At 47.6% G+C, this 20,684-nt stretch overlaps 6 protein-coding genes across 6 annotated transcripts; 1 reads left to right on the top strand and 5 right to left on the bottom strand.

Moving 5' to 3' along the window:
- Positions 1–1,157: 1,157 nt before the first annotated feature.
- On the top strand, positions 1,158–1,645 carry N7466_011323 (uncharacterized protein; the record flags this gene model as incomplete). Its single annotated transcript, XM_057170712.1, has 3 exons — positions 1,158–1,289; positions 1,342–1,468; positions 1,590–1,645. 3 exons carry the CDS (start codon positions 1,158–1,160, stop codon positions 1,643–1,645), a joined length of 315 nt encoding a protein of 104 aa, XP_057015433.1.
- Positions 1,646–1,890: 245 nt separating this feature from the next.
- Positions 1,891–4,144, bottom strand: N7466_011324 (putative C2H2 finger domain protein; the record flags this gene model as incomplete). Its single annotated transcript, XM_057170713.1, has 4 exons — positions 1,891–2,434; positions 2,488–3,108; positions 3,198–3,461; positions 3,528–4,144. 4 exons carry the CDS (start codon positions 4,142–4,144, stop codon positions 1,891–1,893), a joined length of 2,046 nt encoding a protein of 681 aa, XP_057015434.1.
- Positions 4,145–5,977: 1,833 nt separating this feature from the next.
- Positions 5,978–9,586, bottom strand: N7466_011325 (putative C2H2 finger domain protein; the record flags this gene model as incomplete). The annotated part of the gene is made up of 1 exon (XM_057170714.1): positions 5,978–9,586. One exon carries the CDS (start codon positions 9,584–9,586, stop codon positions 5,978–5,980), a length of 3,609 nt encoding a protein of 1,202 aa, XP_057015435.1.
- Positions 9,587–11,430: 1,844 nt separating this feature from the next.
- On the bottom strand, positions 11,431–12,843 carry N7466_011326 (Neurolysin/Thimet oligopeptidase N-terminal; the record flags this gene model as incomplete). Its single annotated transcript, XM_057170715.1, has 1 exon — positions 11,431–12,843. The coding sequence occupies one exon, from the start codon at positions 12,841–12,843 to the stop codon at positions 11,431–11,433; it is 1,413 nt and encodes a 470-aa protein (XP_057015436.1).
- A 543-nt stretch (positions 12,844–13,386) lies between these two features.
- N7466_011327 (uncharacterized protein) lies at positions 13,387–14,769 on the bottom strand (the record flags this gene model as incomplete). Its single annotated transcript, XM_057170716.1, has 1 exon — positions 13,387–14,769. One exon carries the CDS (start codon positions 14,767–14,769, stop codon positions 13,387–13,389), a length of 1,383 nt encoding a protein of 460 aa, XP_057015437.1.
- Positions 14,770–15,446: 677 nt separating this feature from the next.
- On the bottom strand, positions 15,447–20,192 carry N7466_011328 (uncharacterized protein; the record flags this gene model as incomplete). Its single annotated transcript, XM_057170717.1, has 4 exons — positions 15,447–16,359; positions 16,442–16,888; positions 16,946–19,914; positions 19,986–20,192. The coding sequence occupies 4 exons, from the start codon at positions 20,190–20,192 to the stop codon at positions 15,447–15,449; spliced, it is 4,536 nt and encodes a 1,511-aa protein (XP_057015438.1).
- Between the last annotated feature and the right edge of the window lie 492 nt (positions 20,193–20,684).

The raw sequence follows: 20,684 nt of genomic DNA on the forward strand, positions 1-20,684 counted from the left end.
AAATAGCCACGGCGTCTGGTGTCAATTGGTGATCGACGCGGTTGGGTAGGTCGATAACGAGTTGATGGTGGAGCGCAAGTCGGGGCCAGGGCAGGGCCTCACGGACTCGGCGACGCGTGGGAATAAAACAAAGAAAATAGGATTAAGCCAACCACACAGTTCAAGAGAATGTTGAAAGGGAGGAGTGTGGGGATTTGGAGGATGCCTTTTTCCTTTTTCCTCTTTAAAACCGCGACACGCCAACTGAGTTGAATGCCCCAGGGCGGAAGGGACTCGCGCTGGAACACCTTCACCCACCGCCACAAACTGTGGCGCATGATTAGTCACTCCCGCGCACAGACCACCCCCAAGTTAATAGGTAAGTCGCCCTGTCATTGCCGACCACCCACCCCCAATGCCATATTTCCTTCATGAAATCGCTGAGATGAAGACATTTTGAGGACTTTGATCATCTATTCGACCCATGTTTGGTTTGTCTTCGTCTTCTTCCGGGCGGATTCGGGCTCTCTTGAGGCAGGGAAGCCAGACCGGACATGGTGGCAGAAGGAGATGTCAGAGAGCAGTCAGGGACGTGGAGTAACGCAACCCGGAACCGTTTTATTATTTTGGGTTGTGGCTCCCTTCCATTGCTGCCCGCCAGAATTCAAGACCTGATATCATGTGATCGCTGACTAACTAGCTTGAAGCTGGAGATTCAACAGCACATTCCCATAAACAAACAGTAATCAATTATTATATAACACAGTATATAGTCAGGCATACTGTAGATTGAAAGAATAGCTGCTGAAAGAGTTGACCATATACAATAAAGTTGTCTGTTGTGTGGTAAAGCCTGCGTAATCTACAATCACAGCCACATATCTACTATGGCCAGGGAAGTAGATTTGTGCACTTAAGAATACCAGATACACAGAAAACAATCTATTCTAGACAAATCATCAGAAACGATACCTCATCACTCACTTCAATAATGACCCCTTAAACACTGAAGAAAGCATTCAAAACTCCCCAGTAGTAAACACAACAGCAAATGCCAAGCCCCGCTTTCCCCAAAATAGCATCCACGCTAAACCCTTTCCACCAACACCAGACCGCGGCCAGCAAAACTCCCGAGCAGCAATCCGCCAAATCATACAATAATCCCCCCCATATCCACCATGTTGCTTCGACAATCTACCCGTCTCTCCACACGCCTAGCAGCTCCCATCCGGAACGCGTCCGGCTCTCGGACATGGAGCTCCACGGCCTCCAAACTCAATTCCGAGAAGAAGAGCGCCTACCGGGAAGGGGTATGTAATTAGTCTCTTTACGACAATACCGCAGGAACTAATGTGAGTCTAGCTATCGGCCTATGGTGCCTTTGCCCGGCCCTTCGGCAAGGTGTTCCTGGGTGCTGTGCTCACTTACCAGATCATCTATTGGTCGTGGATGAAGCTTGAGACGGACGATGTCAAGCTCCAGAAAAACGGTAAGGTTTCTTTTCGTCCGATTTACAGCCATGATTACATCGTGGTGCGGCTGCTTTGCGGTCTCTTAGTCCAACTTGAATTCATTGATTCGTTGAATTCCATTCTAACATACTCCTATAGAGCAACTGTCCGGGCTAGAGAAAAAGGCGCGCGAGCTAGCAGGTGCGCAGAAATAAAGCTTTAGCCTTGCAAACATTGAAAGTCATGAACATTGAATGACGTGTACAATATTCTTCTATTCTTCTATTCTTACTGCAAATCCTAGCATGGAGGTGCTGTTCTATATTTTATATTCAGACATTCGATTTTTTTTTGGTAAAAAAAGAACTAAACACCCAACCCGGGGCACGTTGCGAATATAAACGAGCATCAGATATCACATTATACAAAATATTCATGATCGACAGCCGCAAGAAAAAAATCAATCTGATCTATCCGAACGCGAATGTACACCAGTGTACTTGCGCTTGCGTTGATTGAGTGACTCTGGGCTCGCACTCGTAGCATGAGGTCCGGCACCAGGCAGGACAGCAGGTTCCCTCAGCTCGAGAAAGGACCAATCGTGGCCCCGCTCGCCCTTTTTGAAATGCTCGGTATCAATGTGATTGAAGCGTTCATCCAAAGCTGCGGCCCCGTTGCTCTGCAGCGGGATAGCGCGGGTGCAAAGTCCGCACCAGAAGTGGGATTGGTCGGCCAGATCAAGGCGTGTTGAGGAGAGGGATGACTTTAAACGAGGCTTGGGGATCCGGTGTTGTTGGATCAGGTGTTGGGTATATGTTTCTTCGCGGTAGAAGATGCGTCCACATGATTCACCCTTGGCTAGATCATGGAAGGCACAGAGCCAGCTCGGGAGGTGGAGATGTTGTGAGGTCTCGTGGCGTTTCCAGTCGGCCTTGCTGCCAAAGGTTTTGGCGCACTGGGGGAATGTGCAACCATATGGTCGTTCGTGACGTTTCTGATGTTTCCTGGGACGGATTGTTAGAATCAGATGGATTTAGGCGGGGGTGGTTGAACATACTTCATCTCGCAGCGCAGTCTGGTCCGCTTTGAGCAGGTATCGCACTGAAACCAGTCTTGTTTATCGTCTGTGGCGTCTTGTGCTGCTGGAGCGTCGTCTGAAAGCCTTTCTAGGGCTACTGAGAGCACCTTTTGTAGCATCTGGCGCTGGGGTTGGGAGAGGGCAGAATCCGTTTCCACCTCAATTCCTTCGTCATTATTTTGATTCTTTGGGATGCGGTGGTTCATCATTTTGGTCATGGCGTTAATCAGATTATCGGCAGCGTCTGTAACGAATGGCTCGGAGCTGGTGAGTGCGTGACCCATGCTGGGGTCGATTCTTTCTTGTGTAGGGGATGTATTGAGGCTCATAGATCCCAGGTTTTGAAATTGAGACTGGGAATCCGAAAGACAGATTTCAGATGGTGGGTTGGTGGAGGCTGCTCTGGGAGTTTCTGAGCGTGATGAGAGATAGCCGACATTATCTTGAACGTGGTGGATGGACTCGTCCGAATCCATGTCCACATCTCCGGAGATTGTGGACATGTGGTCTTGAATATCCATCATTGGTTCTACTGAGCCAGTATCCTCGAGCTTGTACTCTGGTCGACGACCAGTAGTGCTCTCATGCCACTCCATAGATCTAGAAGAAGAGAAAGAATAAGTTAGTCGACGGTCCCCGTGTATGTATATATAAACTGTATAGAGGCGAAAAGGGCAAGTGTATCTCACTTTCGCAGCAGACTGTCCCCATCCTCCCCAGCATGCATCCGGCTCAGGTGCTGCTTGAAGTTGTCCAAGCGGGGCCATTTCTTGTTGGGACGAGGACAATTCTTCCCATGACAAAGATAGACCATCTTCGGTCCTCGTTCCGGTTCCTTTTGGTGAACACATTTTTTATGACGAGCAAGGTCATTAATGGTTCCAAACCCCTCCTTTCGAGGGCAATTGGGCTCATCACATTTGAACGACTTCCGATGACGGGCCTCGTGTTTTCTAGAAATTAATCCAATCAGTACTAGTCATCAATCACCAAGCGACAACGAAAGATTGCGAACATACCTCTTATCCGAAGGACACTTTCCAACCCAAGAACAAGCGGGATGATCACACTTGACCGAAGCGTCCAACAGAGAGTCGCCAAAGTCCTGTGCAAAAGCAGATCCTTGAGACATACGAGACTGATCAAAGAATGACATGGGCTCCGCAAAGGCCTGGTCCTCGGCACTAAGCTGTGGACTCGACAAGGAATCCATATATGTAGGGCCTACGACCGAACAGGCGGCCCCATTGTTACTGGCATAGCCTGAATCTCCAGAGTGCAAGCTACCCATATATTGACTCCCCGCCTCGGACGGGGTTCTATAGTGGGGTTTTGGAAAAGCACAGTCAGCATCCGGCCTGTGCATGTGGACGGCCGAAGAAGATGGAACGCCAGCTGCTAGCAATGGCGTCCAGGCATCCTGGTGTGCGGACAGTCTAGAGGCGGGGTAGCCTGAGTAGTAAAAGTCCTGGGAGGCGGAGGACCACTGATTTAGGAAGGTCGGGTGTGGATCGAGCGAGGCCAGATCGGTATTCAAGTGTATGTCCAGCAATGAATTTGGGGCTGGATCGGCCAGACCTAGATTGGCACGGAATTCCGATAGATCGTGTGGGTTTGTACCGACAGAGCCAACCATGATGTCCTGAAGGATATCACCAGAATCATTCCAATGTATATCCTAGATTAGGAAAGAGAAAGAGTTAGTCTGAAATGATAAATGTTCTCGACAATCACAAAGTCACAAAATTTCCAAGGTTATATATATAAATGAATTCCCAAAAAGAAAAAGCCAGTGAGCCTCAGTACTAACCTCCATGTTGAATCCAGCTGATGAAAAGTGGGTATTGTGTTGACACCCGGGTGAAGTAAAGACCCAGAATGTTATAAGCTCTCAACCAATCCATGAAGGGTGCGCCAGGGTTAAATGGAAAACCCAAGCACCCCTCTTTCAGGGAGAAAAATCCTAAAAATCCTAAAAAATGGAAAAAAACCAGAAGAAGAAAAGAAAAAGAAAAGAAAAAACCAAAAAGAATAAAAAAGAAGCGAGGTGCATAAACATTCATGCACTCGAAATAAAATCAAAAAAGAATTTAAAGGTGGAAAAGAGCAGTAAAAAACCACGCATCCCATGTGAAGCGAACAATTTAGCGATAAAAAAAAAAAGAAAATCATCGTTAATTCTCATACTCATCAACCACGCGGACTTTGCAAGGGATGGAATGAGACAGTGGAATGTGCATGTCATCCCTTGATTTGCACAGCCCCGTGTGCATTCACCCGGGCATGAGATTCATCGTGTACTATAACGTGTACTAGCTCAGGATTTACGTCGATCTTCACAGATTAATCGATCCTGCACCATCTTCCCCGAAATTATGGTTATGTTTTGTTTTGTTTCCTTTGAGTATTGTTACCTACTTCAATGTCTCTCCTTTTTTGATTAGATAAAACCAATCACTTCGTAATGAGATCGGCTAAATAGATCCAGTGGCTGGTGAGAAAAGGTCGCCCCCCGGATCGGGCTGTGACAGGGCTGATCATCCACTCGATCGCCATGAATTCATGCCATGCCGTCCATGCCGTTCAAGGGATGGGGGAAAAAAAGAGCGCATGGCAAAACGGAAAAGGAAAACCGTCAAGGTTTCGGCTTGAAACACCTTGACAGGAACCTTGACATCCACGCGTTGCTAGGGAGCTTCTTTTTTTTTCCCCTTAAGAAAAATCCACCCCCTTGCTAAGCAATGAGGGTGACTATTCCCCCTTTTTGGAAGGGGGTGCGTCACTTTTGGTCACTTTAGGAAATTGGGTCTTCGGCGAAAAGCCCGGGAAAGCCGACTTGCAAAAAAATATGATCCCTCATATGCTATGCACATGGCTCAACACGCCAGTCTGAGACAGAATTCCCCAGCGCCCTAAATATGTACATAAAATTCGAGTGATTATCGGCTCATTCCGCTCATGCAGGAAATAGTTCAACACTTGCATGCCCACCATTGTTCTAAGAGGGGGTGAAAGAGAGAGAAAAAAGTAAAACTGCGGGAAAAAAAAAACGGACAAAGAACGAGGTACGTTGAAAAAAAAAAAGAAAATAGGAAAAATCAAGGAAAAATCAGAACTATAGAGAAGACTATAGAGAAAACTATAGAAATGACTATAGAGATAGATAAAAAAGAACCCTGAAATGATCACCGGAAAAAAGAAAATCAGAAGAAAAAACCACTTCCCATCCCTTTCATACGCATCCATTGGCGTGACGTACACGCTGCAATCAACCGACAGCAGTAAAAAATCGACAGAAGGGGGTATACACGTGTAGCCATGAAAATGCAGAATCAAGAAGAAAGAAAAAAACAAGAAAAAAGAAAAAACATCAACAAATCAAGATCGAGAAAATGAGATCAGAAGAAAAAGCACGAATCAACAGAAAGAAAAAAATGAAATCGTCAAAAAAAAATCGTCAATCGTCAAATCACATCTGTGAAGAATAGCTGTTTGCATAGGAACCAGGGTATGGCGAAGTGGAGGCCATGTGCTGGTAAGGCGGATAAGTTGACTGTGCGGGGTATAAAGAGCCCTGAGGCAGGGAATAGGGTATGGAAGCGTTCGTCGGTGATCTTGGCTGGTGGGTCGGATTGAAGGGTGGATACGTCACAGAGTTCTGATGATGCGGGAGGTGGGTCGGGGCTGACGGGAGCGTGGCTTGGTCAAATTGGCTAATGCTGTACTGGTACTCGTTCGAGTAGGCATCGGCAATCGGTTCGGGTTCTGTGGAAAGAACAGTTCCCGAGATGGAAGGATACTCCAAATGTGACATCTCATAATCCATTGCGTTGACAGTAGTGGGGAGTGTCATCCCTGCGCCCTGATGCCCGTGAAACGGCGTAGAGAGTGGCGGGTATGTTTCCGCTGCCCCACAAGACACTCCTGCAGGGGCGGCGCTAGGGGTGGTCGTGGTGCTCTGTTTGGCAAGTTCTAGAACAGGCATTGCCATCTGCTCCATGTGTTTCCCCAGGTGCACCGTTAATTTTTTCCAGTTGCCAAGGATGTTCCCGCAGAAGCGACAGGGCTCGGACGATGCCGTTTTTTCTGTCAGGCACCTGCATTCATCCAGCAGCTTCGCTAGCTTGCTCAGGCTGGCTTGTCCCTCGCTAGCTCCTCTGCCCCTTCTCACCTTCGGGTCGGGCATCTTATGTTCCCGGACCAGATGTTGCACAAAGTTGTCCTTGCGATAGCAGACATGACCACAGGTAGAACATGTCCACCATTCCAGCTGTCTATGTCGTTCGTTCTCATGTCGAACCCAGTCGGCTTTGCGCTTGAATGACTTGGGCTCCGGGCAATCAGGAAAGCTGCACGTGAATGGCTCCAGATCTTCTTGGACGTGCTTGGACCAATCCGATGGTTTCTGGAATTTTTTCACGTCATAACAAATCGAGCACTCAAACTCAGCAGGCAGGCGATCGACAGGTGGAGCAGGCACACCTTCGGGAAATTGAGCTGGAGTGATGGAGCCTTCTGTCACCACATATTGTGGGTCACATCCATGATTTGACTCTGTGACACGGAATTGAGTATGCCCAGATTCAGCAGAAGCCGAAATTTTACGCTGATCAAGCAATATTTCCTTGCCGCCCAGCGCAAAGCAGAATTCACCTGACTTGCAGTTGCCATTGGCAGTGACTGCTAAGTGATTCTGCTGCAGCTTCACTAGCTTTTCATATCGATTGACCTGTGCCTGTGCGAATCGTTCAATCAGAGCCGGCGCGAGTCGCTCGAGTCGTGGGTTCAAAGCCTTTATCTGCTGTTTGAAGCCTTCGAGAGTTGGCTCTGGCAAATTAGAAACCAGCGGAAACCCCATAACCGGCCCCTTGACATCTATTCCGTCCATCTGATCATCATCGTCGTCGTCACATTTGGTATCCACATTGCTAAAGTTTGGTACAGCCTCGGGTTGCACATGTTCAGTTTCGGTTGAGGTCCTTGGCGAAGAAAAGAAACTGGCAATAGGTGGTCCACCATGTGTGGTCATCAGGGCCATCAACCCATTGGCAGGCCGTGGAACCTCACTTCGACTTCGACCACGAACTTTAGTTGCATGGCTTTTTGGGCCCACTTCGGTGTTCGGTGAGACAGCCTGGGCTGCATTATTTCCTCCAATAGCTACCATCTGCCCTGTCAAGGACATCAGAGCATTGGACAAACTTGGGGAGCGTCCATGTGGTCTCGATGATAAACTCAATCGATGACGGTGGGGGTGGCTCTCTTTCCGCTGGGGTACCTCTGAAGAAGTATTTTGGGTGCTGGTGTTGACAGTTGAAATCGAAAGCTCCGATGCTTGACGTTTCAAAATAGAAGTTGCTTGCAAAAAGGGTCGCTTCAGGAATTGAGCCCGGCTCTCCTTGGGCTCTTTAGGCTTCGGCTCATCATTAATGCTCAGCCCCGTAAACGCCGATCTGACATTGAAAAGACTGTTGTTGTCCACAGTCGCCGCCAGTGATGCGGTCTCAATATCCTTTGCCCGCCTTTGGTATTTCACCATCGCCGCGTTAGAAGTCCCCGGGTGCGTCATCTCCTCCCTCGGCGTTGCATCACGAGGATTGTCTTGCCAGGGGTAGACACAAGGGCCAGGGGAGCCAGCCAAGCCAAGCGAATCAAAGCATTCAGGTGTTGAACTGTCATATCGACCGGAGACTTGGACAACAGCTGGGGGAGAACCAAGCGCAGAGCCATCGGACTTAACGCTAGCATCCTCCTCCTCCTCACTACTATCGTCGCTGCCCTCGCTTTCATGCAACAAAATGCCAGGTCCAGGGGTCGAGTTGCCACCCTGAGGCTTCATACTGAAATAGTCTTCCTGTTGAAGATGAAGAGGAGGATCTCCAGTACTCCTTGCTCGCAGCCTTCTATTCACATGATGTTTTCTCTGACGCGCATGGGTAGGTCGATCGCCACTGACGATGGCGGCACTGAGCCAGTCGGTGATATTTTGATTCTTCTGCTCGCGGTCGCGCTGTCCCTGAAGATCGTTAATACTTGGTACATATTCATTCCCTCGGGATGATGGCTCAAGGCCACCATGACCAGTTGTAGGGTCCCGTATCCAGTTTCCATCGTGGGTTCGCACGACCGAAGTCGATGAGACCGATCGGTGATCATCATCGACATGGCCATCATCTTCCGAATCACTCGATTGATCCCCCGGCGAAAGATGCATCGACGATCGGCTTGGGCGTCTGTCATGCCCGAGCATCTCTACAGCTGGGGAGTCTCCACGCGACACACTCGAAACTGTGATCCCAATGGGGCTCCTTAGTGGACTTCTCCCTCTAGAGGTTGAAGCCGACACTAAGCCAACCCCCAGGGTATGCTCCATGGTGACAGCCAGTTGGGGCCCAATATATTGATCAGCCGCGTCCCACGAGCCCTGAATTGGACCACAGCCCTGTACCATGGTGGGACCTTGCATGGAAGAAGGGCTCGAGACGGCGGGCTCGGGATTTAGCCATTTTTGGGAAGGCGCATTAACCGATGACCACGCCTGCTGTTGGTTAACCACCGGTGCGGTCGCGGCCACGTTAAATGGCGACCCTCCATCCTGCCAGCTAGATCCATTCAGCTCAATATTTGATGGGTCCAGAAAGCCCCCTGAATCGGGAGAGGCACAGGAACTCGAGTTGTTATACTCATTCCCCGCCGGCCAGTAGTTTGTTTGAATAGTGGGGCCGGCGCTCAGGGCCTCGTTTTCCCCGACCGGAGGGGAATCAGGATGGTCTGGACTGCCCCCCACGGGGGTCAAGCGGATAGCACTGGCTTGAAAATCAATTTCTTCTTGATCGGACGATACGGATAAATATGGGTCCTGGGTGTTTATTTCCAGCAGGACGGGAGAAGGTCCGGTGCGCGGGGTGTTCCCCATTTTCGAGGAATGGCCAGCGGGCCCTTTAACCCATGCAGAAAAGGACGGGTTGGGAGAGCCACCTTCGGAAGGAGGGGAGAGTGGACGAGGAGGAAGACCATTGAATGGGTGCAGGTTATTGGACGGAGGGTTGGAAGAGCTGTGGTATATATTGACGGGCATCGGTGTGTGTAACGTATAGATAATATGCAGACTCTTGTGTCGTTCCTGTTCCCTCCAGATTTTGCTGATTGATTTCCCCGGGTCACAGAGCTGAGGCCAAGAATAGAGTAGTAATTATTAATGCGCTTTGACAGGCGAAATGTCACAGTTGGAGAAAAGAGATGATTGGGGGCCAAGTATAAGGAGTAGGAATGTGCGAAGAGATCCAAGGATAAAATTGGGGGAAGATCAGAACAGATGGGAAAATATGAGAGGAAAGAAGCATAAGCGCCTATGCGAAGGGAAAAAAGAAGAAGCGATAGAAGAATACAGAAGAGGGGAAGTCAGCCTTGTAATTTGCTCCACTGAAATGAGCCTCATTTAGCGCTGGTGCTTGGCGCCTGCATTAGCATCGGAGGAAGCTGTAATTTCCACTTGGTTTCTGGTTTCTGGTTTCAAATGTTGGAAGAGCGTTGGCTCTTTTAAGTACGACTAACATTGAATGGTATAAAAATAAAGATTTCTGACAAGTTGACCTGAGGCTGTACACATTTGGCGGCGCCCGAAATCCAGTTCAAGTTATGTTTCTCCATGTGTGCTATTCTTATCCTTTTGGCCCCCCCGGCCCCCTTGAAGTTCTTTTTACCAAGGGATCGCGATTGTAAGTTAAAGTTGCAGTGTCCACTTCAACTTGAAGATTTTAAAATACTATTTAAACTATTACTTACTTTTTACGACCCGTTCGCTTTCCATGGGTCAGAAGAAGGTGCGGGGCTTGGTGGGGAAGTTCGTCCAAGCGTCTATTATAGGTTCATGGCATAGGTGATGTTTCACTTCACTTTAGTACTACTTTTTTGATCTATTTACACAATTGACATAAGTACATGATACCTAGTACATAGTAAGTAACAGCATATATGATTGACCTTCCAATATAAATGAGAGTAAGACTGAGCATATTTAACTATCCCAAGGTTTGTATGGATGACGTAATCAATATAGTCTGCATCGCGATTTATGGCCACGGCCCACGCCTTTATTGAATGATCTTTTCTTGTCCGCAAAATTTGAACTATATTGTCTACGTTGACAGATTGAGATCTCGCAAGTATGCTTCTGCTGTAGGCTCCTTTCTCAGGAATTTCTTGACGGCATCCAGTTCATTTCCCGTACCACCAGGCTCTAGAATTAGCTCTCGGTATTTCAGTCCGATCTCTCGACTCATCGGATTCCTCGCGAACGCTGAATGCCACATATCGGCTGCGAGAATACGCGTACTACGATAGACATTAATATGACTCGGATGGAGGAATAGATAAGGAGAGGCAACTGCCGAACTTACTATACGTAGGAGTAGTAGTTCGCCTCTTGTCCCCACATGAAATGGGGTATAGTTGCAAATCCATTTCCCCATTTCAAATTATTTTCAAGCCCACTCAAAAGTGTTGTTTCCTGCAGTAAAAAGTTGAATGTTTCATCGAGGTTCATTGAAAGAATCTCCGCATGGGATTCTGGGTGGTGTATTTGCATATCAAACTTGCTGAATGCAATTTGTCTTAGTGTCGAGATGGCTTGATTAACTTCTTTCGCTGCAGAAAGACTCCGAACAAGATGACCTGGAAGGGAAGAGACCTCCTTTGGTGATGTTGATTCATTGCTACTCAAAGATAAGTCACTATAGTGGCAGCTCAGCATTTGAAGGCATTCAGGGACCCAGCACCAATATTCAAGGAGCTGGCTTGGTGCCTCTCTGAAGTCTGAAACTGTTCGATGACCGTGGAATGTTGCATATTTGGACCTTCCCAGAAGATCATGTATCCCTTTAAACAAAAATTAGCATACATCATATAATTGAACAGACTCAATCAAATATTACCGTGACCAAGCTCATGAAACAAAGTGATGACCTCCCGATGCTTCAGAAGCACCGGCTTTCCCTGGGGACGGCTGGGATAAATTGCATACCAGAGCAGTACATACAACAGGTGGCTTCTCTCCTGTCGCAGGCTTATAGGACTATATTCTACATTAGCTTGGAAAGCTCTCAGGGGTGGTATACTAACTGGATAGATATTGAAATTGGCTGCATGACTGAATTTTCCTGCTCGGGGGAAGATGTCCACGTAGAGAAATCCTAGAAGCCGCAATGTCTCTGCACATTGAACACGGAAGACTTGAACTTCCGGATGCCAAACTCTCTTCTGGGGTACATCTTTAATCTCTTTGATTGATAAACCAAATACACCTTCGAAAACGGTGAGCATTTTCCCGACCGTAAATAAAGCCGGGAAGTATTCCGATATCAACTCATGGTCGACATTGTATTGCTCTCGTAGGAGAAGATCATGGTAGTAATCAAAGTCCCACAGATAGAAAGAATCATCATCGCCCTCCCTCAAGTGTCTCATTCTTTCCAGCTCTCTCTGCGCGATCGGACGCAGGTGATCTGCAAGTTCGTCGAGCATCCGGTGAATCGATTCAGGAGAACTGAGCATCATGTTGCCTCCCTTTTGTGCTGCAAATGAACTAAACCCAAGTAACCTGGCTGCTTCATCTCGAAGGATGACGGTTTCTTTAAGTAGCTTGGCGTTCTCGGGGAACGTGTTTTGGCCTCGAAGAAAGATCTCCTTGCGAGTATCACTGTTCTGACAACGCGAGAGCACCATGTTGATTTGTGATTTCTTCAACGGAATCCCATCCGATAAATTGTCCAGTTCTTTCGCCACCAGACCGACAAGCTCATCCCTAGTCTTCGAGACATGACCGGGATCTGAGCCAAGATTCTCCATGAATGCGACTTGTAGCTCCACCAGTTTATTTGAAATCTCATTGAATCGCTCATTGGCACTGCCTTCTAGGCCAATCCCGTTATCCCAAAACAAGGAGTGGAGCTTTTTGAGATACTTCCGGTCTTCAGCATCGATGCTATCTTGTGGACATGTATTTTTTACCGCGTGGACTAGCGCAAATAATGATCGGTCTCGAAATAGGCCAAGGTAGGCTTTATCAACTAGGCTGACAGCAGTCAAAGATGCCTTGCGTATCTCCGGATTGGGAGATACGGCTTGGAAAAGAGCCAAGTATTGCACTTTCCCCTTGATTTCATTTTCGATATTTGCGAATGGGATGATCGTATCATCGAATGAGGCGAATTCCGGTGATACAGATCGCACGAGGTCGTTGGTGGCTTTGTTGACGCGATCAATCAAGTCCGAGGCTGATTTAGTTAATTCGGAAGGACTGGTGTTGAAGAAGGGCGGTTCTTCTAGTGATGGCATATTTTGAATGACCGGGTATTATCACCGACTGAAGGCGACATCTGAATAGGTGAGGTGAAAGGAAATGTCAGAAAGCAAAGCAGGCTGGCAGCTCTAAGGGGCAGGGCGAACTCTTATATCGGCGCAAGTGAAGGCGGGGCTTACAGAACGACTCGGAGGTACTGAGGCGCTAAACTACAAAACGCAAAACTAACTGCATACAGTAATTCACAGGTCCGGGTTTTACACCAAAAATTATGTATCAGAGAATCGAAAAAATCCATCAATGATTTGAGCCATTGGGCATTGTTTCTATCACAGAATCACAGCCTTTCAAATTTGAAACCTGCTTAGAAGTCGATATGACACATTTATTTCTACAATCTGCCCTCGCCTACTTGAAGTGTCAATTTCAATCAGTTAAATAGAAAGTCGAATTCTCCAACTACATTCTCACTATCCCATATGTCGGGGCTCACGGAGCTGCCGTTTGTATCTATCATTTTATTGAACCATGCCTCTAAATTTTATTAGAAATATTCCTGAAAAGCTCCACTTTTCGGCTTACTTACTTTGATCGTTACCAAGCCACCTTGTAGGACTAGGCGAATCCAGTAAATGCATTGGGGTGAATTGGTCGATCCATTGATGGAACGACATCCCAGCAGTTTCAGCATAATAAGTAGCACTGTCGCTAGGCTCCTTCAAGCCCCCCGTCCTCTGAATAGAGATCTGACTATTACCGTCCGCTACCTTTATCATGGAGAATCTCTGTAGCGATAGGTTTTCGCCGAAAAAGTTCCAAACGGACTTCCAAAGAGCATCCTCATGATTAAAAGGGGGTATGTATGGGCTTGAAGGGGCGTAGCCTTGTCCGGGTAGTACTTGTCCAGCTGGCTGGGCATAATACGGAGTTGAGGCTGAAGTGTATGCTATCGGGGTTGAAGTGGAGGCTGTTGGGGTCGGATTCCAAGGCGAAGTTGGAGTATAGGCAGAGGACGTTGGAGTATAGTCTTTGGAGGTTAGGGTTGTAGAAGGCCGCATTAAAGATTGCACAAGCCATTCTGGGGTTGGCGAATACCAAAGTGATGAACAGTCCGGCAACATTGATATTGGAATACCTTCCATGATCACCTCAAATAGCGTGAAAACAGTGAGAGTTTCCTTGGCTTTCATGAGAAATGATTTCAGATCCTCGGAATTGATCCACGTCCTATGGAGATGGAGCTCTTTCAGGCGATGAAATTGGATTTTGCTAGAAATCTCTCCAAAGTAATAGTCTTGCGAGATAGTAAGTCTTTCGAGGCGGGGAGCAACATGGATAAGCAAAGTGACCCAAGTCGGTATGTCCATAGTATAAGCTGGTTTTGTAGTTCTGAAAGCTGTGCAAATATGGAGGTCCTCCAATTCATCCAAATTGGATAGAACAGAGCTGTATTGCTCCTCCGTAAGAAGTATTTCTGGGCCAATATTACCACAGTAATCAGGATTACAAGTCTGCAACCTTATGATCTTCCGATTGGTCTTGCTTAGTGCCTGCAAAAGCCTCGACGCGCCCAGAGAGTTAACCTTGCCTATTACGCTTCCGCTACCATGAAGCGGCTGGAGGTCCTTGCTCTCGAATCGGAAGTCGATTTGATTGATAAGGCGGCGCCAGCCAAGGAATCGAACTTTTTCTTGTCGTGGGTCGAGCAAAAAGCTCGTCGAATAATGTGCAAGTCCGGTTGTTTCAAGGTTGTCAAACTTTTCCAAGCACTCGCGCAGGCGCTTGCTGAAATTTTCCGACTCTAGAAGGCTTGAGTTGTCCGCAACCAAGGCTTCATAGATTGAAAAACGAGCCGTGAGTTCGTCGCCAGATACCGGCCGACAACTTTTGGACGACACGGCAAATTCCGAAATAGCATGTTCGCTTGTCGCATGGGAGCCATTAAACACAGATGGAATCATCCATAACTCGTGGACTCGTTCCCGATAACCACCTGTCTCGGCGAGGGCTTCTAATTCCCTAAGGCTATCGCTTGTCACGATGAAGTGAATTCTTTCGAAAAAGCGACCAGTGAATCCTGCAAGTGATGATTTGTATAATGCGTGACATGATAGTCTGAGTAATTGTCACTCGGAGAGCTGTAGATGGCCACAGATCTTGGAAATCAACTCGACTGGCAGGGCCGTGATGGACATTGTGACTGAAATTCTTGCCTCGGGGCAAGAAGCTACAGTAAAGCTGGAGGTTGAGGAATATTTAAAATCCCAGAGTTCAGGCTTCAAGTCTGCTTGTCAAAAGAGAGAAAAGTCAAATCAGAGAATGTTGGAAATGTTAAGGCCCAAAGGGCAGGGCGAGCTTTTCATGCCGGAGCAAGTTGCAACTGAAGGCGGAGCTTACAGAACGAGGTATTGCGGCGCTAAACTAAAGGAGGCAAAACTAACCCGATACAGTAATTCCAGATTTACAACTCAAATCTTCCTCAGCAACAACTTGAACACGACAAGTCCATGTTCAAAGATAGTAACCGTCACTATGTGCACTGGACTCCAACTTGGTTAAAGGCCCACTGATCAATTAATACCAGGTATTTCCAGATATAGAGACTCATACTCTGGAGGCTGGAGCTATATTGCAGTTCTTATGACGGCGAACTCTTACCATTCCCAGCCATCCATAAATCCTTAAACCAGCCACTTTCCTCCTTGATCAACTGCGCCGGCACTCCCTCTTCTACAAGCCTACCACCATTCATAACCAAGACCTTATCAAACTCCATCACCACATCAAGCCGATGACTAACCATGACCACAGTGTACCCATCAAACTCATGCCATATGATATCCCGAATAATCTTCTGCGTGTCGGCATCCACACTACTATTAATCTCATCGAGAATCAAAACACCCCCATTACTCCGGGCCTGAGGTGCAGAGCCGTTTGAGCCCATATAAGCGTGTATTACCTCAGCACCTAGCTGATGTTCTAGCTGCCGGGCACGGACTTTCTGGCGCAGGACTGCTCTTGCCAGATTGAACAGCTGCTTCTGACCGTGACTGAGCGCGTCGGCACTTAGTCCGGCCTCGAGTCCACCGCGGCCAGACACTAATATCCATAACCCGACTCTTTGTAGTGACGCGGAGCACTCCTCATCTGTTGCAGCCTCGAGTGGGTCGAGATTCTTCCGGAAGGTAGTGCCGTCCGGGAAGAATGTTGGGTCCTGAGGCACTGCGATGATACATCGACGGAGAGTGGAGCGATCGATTGTTAGGAGTGACGTGTCATCGATATCAAGCTCTCCGGTGCATGAAGAAAGCGGATCTAATAGGCGCAGTAGTAGAAGAACGATGGAGGATTTGCCACTATATACACGAACAGTTGTATGAGTACTCTGCGCTGCAGTATGTGGATAGATCTCGAGAGGCTCCATCAATAATGATTTGAAACTCACCTTCCAGTTCTTCCACAAATTGCTACTTTTTGGCCTGCTTGTACTGTGAATGTGAGGTTTCGAAGTGCAAGATTGCCTGAGCCTGCCGAGATCTCTGCCGGTCCTGCATCAGACTCACTGTATTGACAACTCAGCAGATATTCAACAACACTCTTAGCAGCTGACATAACCATTCAAAAACATACCTATACGATGCAGATACATTCTTCACTGTGATCATGCCCCTTTCCGGCCAAGTCGTAGGGGGTTGAGTATCCTCCCCTGGTAAATCTTCCGGATCTGTCTTATCGCTGAAGGATTTGATGCGGCCGACGGCGCCAATGGAAGTCTCCAACAGCGTATACATCTCCACCATTGAAGCCAAATTCTTACCAAGACCCATAATCGACACCAAGCTCGCACCGGTCAAGCCAGTACTGAGTCGAAGCTGTGTAGTAAGCGTTACCACTAGCAGCGCAATGACTGCCACAACCATGTTGAGCACAAAGGATAGACATCGCTGAATCATGCTCAGCTGGTAGGCAGGACGTTGTGATGTATCTAGAAGGCCATTGTTGAAGAGGATGGATTCTTCTGTCCAGCCGAAAGCTCGTAGGGTAATTGTGCCTCTGATCGTATCCAAGAAATGGGTACTAACATATTAAAATTAGTCGTGAAGTAGGAATAGGATTCAGCGGGAAGAAACATACTAGAGCGGGCTCTTTGCCTCGAGATCCAATAGCCGTATTTGGCGAGACGTTCGAAGGTAGAATTTCTGAACACCGTAAACAATCGACAGAACAAAAGGATACGCGATAATGATGTAGGGAGATGAAGACGCAATCACTGCCGCCCCTCCCAGTACAGCCCAGAGGTTGATAGAAGAATTAATCAAGGCTTCTGGAAGCTCTCCGTCTATGAGTGTCATGTCTTGAGAGAACAGGTTGGTGATGGTGCCCGTATCCGTCTGGTAGAAGAAGCGCAGCGGGGCGGAAATCATCGTTTGGAGAGCTGCTTCATGTAAACGGGACCCTGAGTTGCGGATGATAAGGAGAAGACCAATGATTGCCACGGCCAATACTGTGAGTAAAGCCAGGCCTTGGAAAAGGCCGTAAATTCCAACATAGAAAGACTTCGAGTGGTTGAAAGTATCTGCGCTCCAGTAACCTAGCCAAATTGTAGGGTAGCTGGAAAGAAATCCGTACAGAATTCCAACCAGTATGAAGCTAATCAGCCAAAAGTTGCCAATACTCCGGCAGTAGTGTGCGAAGACAGCGATATCACCAACAGCTCTATTCGACTCCTTGTCATCACTCTCCACAGTGAAACCATCGTTGTCCACAGCACTAGCTTCGGCTGGACTTTGAAGACTTTCAATTCCAGATGAGGAAATTGTTGCTGCCTTTGGCTGCCATGCATCATTATCATCATTTTGGAATCCGAGGCTATGAACATAGCTTTGGTTTGCGACAAGGTCGCGGAAACGACCCTTTTCCACAATGGTACCGTCACTTGCTAGTGCGATGATATAGTCGGCCGATGGAAGTCGTCGGGTGTTGTTTGTGCAGAGTATAACGATATCTTTTCTTTTTCTGAGGATGCCAGAAGGACCAAAGAGTTCGGAGAATATGTGCTCTTCTGTATTGGTATCCAAGCCACCGAGAGGATCATCAAAGATAAGCAAGTCGCACTGTAGATACAGTGCTCTTGCAAGTGCGACACGCTGTTTTTGTCCACCACTGAGAGCGATTCCACCACTGCCAATCTTTGTTTGATCTCCATTTGGAAGGAGAAGCAGGTCCTGGGATAACATTGTTGCATGAATAACCGAGGCATATCTCTCTTCACTGAAGTCCGAAAACCCCACTATAGTGTCTTTGATACTTTCATTCGGCAAAAAGGGATTTTGATCGCAGTAGCCAATGTTAGGAAACCTAGTTCGCATCAAAGTTTCCCCAGACGTAACCGGAGTTTCTCCCAGCAGTGCTTTACACAGTGTCGACTTGCCACAGGCCACAGGGCCAATGACCATAGTCAGGCCCTGGGATATTGAAACATTGATATTCTTCAGAGTCGGAGGAATTCCTTTCCAGCCAAAATCTGCATTTCTGACCTCAACAACCGACGGGGAATTCTCATTTGAGCTCTCCTTTTCGGGATATTGGTATGTTGTGTCAAATTGGCGAAAGTCTTGACGGGGCTCTTGCTCAAGAAACTGTTGTATTCTTGATACACAAGAGAATGCCGCGATCAGGTGAGTAATACTTTGAAGTAGGCTGGATAGTGGTGATGTGAGAAGCTGGAGCCAAGAAATCGACGTATATATTGTCGTGACATTTAGTTCGCGTGACGTGAGGGCTAACGCAAGAACAGGGCTCAGTAGAACGGGCGTAAACGCAATTCCCACAGACCCGACGAGAAGACTTCGAAATTTACCTCCGGCCTTCAAGTCTTCAAGCCGGAGATTTTGAATAGCATCCTTTACAGGACTTGTGAGTCCTGATATCTTCAAATGTTTTATGTTCTCGATGACATTTGCTGTATGACCGACTCGTTTCTGAATAGTCTTCATCCAAACTGTTTGCCGAGGACCAATGAAGCGGACAAGGATGCTCGATGAGGCAAGACAAACAAAGACAACTACCAGGGGAGCCACAAACGCTGCCCCGAGCTGTTGTTGAAGTAGCCAACAGGTGATTGCCACCTGAATTGGATTGGCCCAGAACTCATGAAGCATCATTAAGCCCGTTCTAACTCTTTCGACATCAGTGCTCATCAGCGTAACGGCCGCCGAGTCTTCATTGTTGGAGGCCTGTGTCTGAATGGTCTGGCGGTAAATCGCAGAAGACAAACACCCTCTCATTTTGAACAACGCTCGCTCTTGTAGATACCAGTAGAGAGCAGTGGAGAATGGAATTCCTGTATAGACGATTATTGTAGCACCGATCAAACCGTATCCTTTATTGGTAGTCAAACTGCTGCTGGGGTCCTCGAGGAAGCTCAGGATTGATTGAACGAGAATGGGTTGACAGATGGTAAGCCCCAGTAGAGCGACTCGAGGAGCAACTGGTAGGAGAAGGGGGGTTGCTAAGCTGCGCCCCAGTACTTTCATCAAGCCATTTTTGTCTCCATTGAAGCCAGTAGTCCTGATCCGATGATCAAACGACGTTTTCAAAGCCTCCACAGAAACACTGTTGTCCAGAGGGAAAAGATCCGATATATCCAGAACCTTTTTATACCCAGACATGAAAAGGGGACTAAGCCAGAGGAATGTGCCGAGCCCGTAAAGTCCACTGGATTCTTCGGGGCTGTGCTCTTCCCAGTCCCATCTTAGCCAGCTCTGACGGTGTACTGATTCCAACAATATCAAGACAGCCTTCCAAAGGGTGGTGGCCATGAAAAGTTTCACATAGTTAAAACCATAGTAGTTATGAGCCCGTAGCCACAGGGACCGCACTTGCACAACATCACAGAGCACCGTCAGAAAGAGAAAGACGGCGAGCAAAATTGAGGGCCTGGTTGATCGGGAATGCTCCAGAAAACTCAAAGCAGTGAGGACCACGGCCGCAACAAAACTCAAGGCTCCGGCTGCGATGGATAGTTTGGGCAGTTCGTATGGCCGGACCGTGCTGACAATAAGAAGGGCAAACTGCAGGATTGTATAGATTGATGCTGCCACCTGTAAGATTATTCAGTGATATTAGCTCGGGCCCTTCACTACCCCACGATTGAGGAACCAAACGAACATACCAGTTTGACGATCTGAAAGGTTGCACCGGTCTTTGTTTTGGATTTACGAGCAAGGAAAATGACTCTGGGGAGTGATAGAGCAATGAAAATGGCTGATGGCAGTATCGAAAGAATGACCTTTTCAAACTTTAGCGTGAAATCAAAGTTTCCCAGGCAATCTTGAACGATTGGACCAAAAGAGTCATCATTCACACAAGATACTGTCATGTTGAAGATGTCAGGTGAAAGTAAGTAGTAGTGTATTGGTATTTAGACAAGGCGAATAATTTTAGTTGAGAAGATCCGGAGCGGATCCAAAGCTAAGAGCTTGGTCCCTCTATGAACGAAATCAATGGCCCGTACAGTTCCAGGTGCGGACACTGCGGAGTGTTGAGCACAAACTCACGACACGAGAGACTGTGGGGGAAGTCTCCGTGTTTTGTTGCCTGCGGACCGATAATAACTAAGCAATGTTTTTTTCTTCTTCCCCGCAGTGATATCAAAGGTTGACGCAAATTTCGTCTGCCTAAGCTGACGGTCTGGCCAGGATTGAAGGCGCCAACTTTCCCGATTCAGTACAGCACGCACTCGTTCCGCGCTAGTCAATCCGGTAGTGATAAGGCCTGAGGCTGACGGGTCACCGGCGGAACACCGACTCTCACATGGCGATGCTGACTGCACGAGCTACAATAAGATTCAAATACAAATTAATCAGAGACC

Source organism: Penicillium verhagenii (genome assembly GCF_028828195.1).
Source record: "Penicillium verhagenii strain IBT 33310 chromosome Unknown utg000013l_segment0_segment0, whole genome shotgun sequence".
Lineage (NCBI taxonomy): Eukaryota > Fungi > Ascomycota > Eurotiomycetes > Eurotiales > Aspergillaceae > Penicillium > Penicillium verhagenii.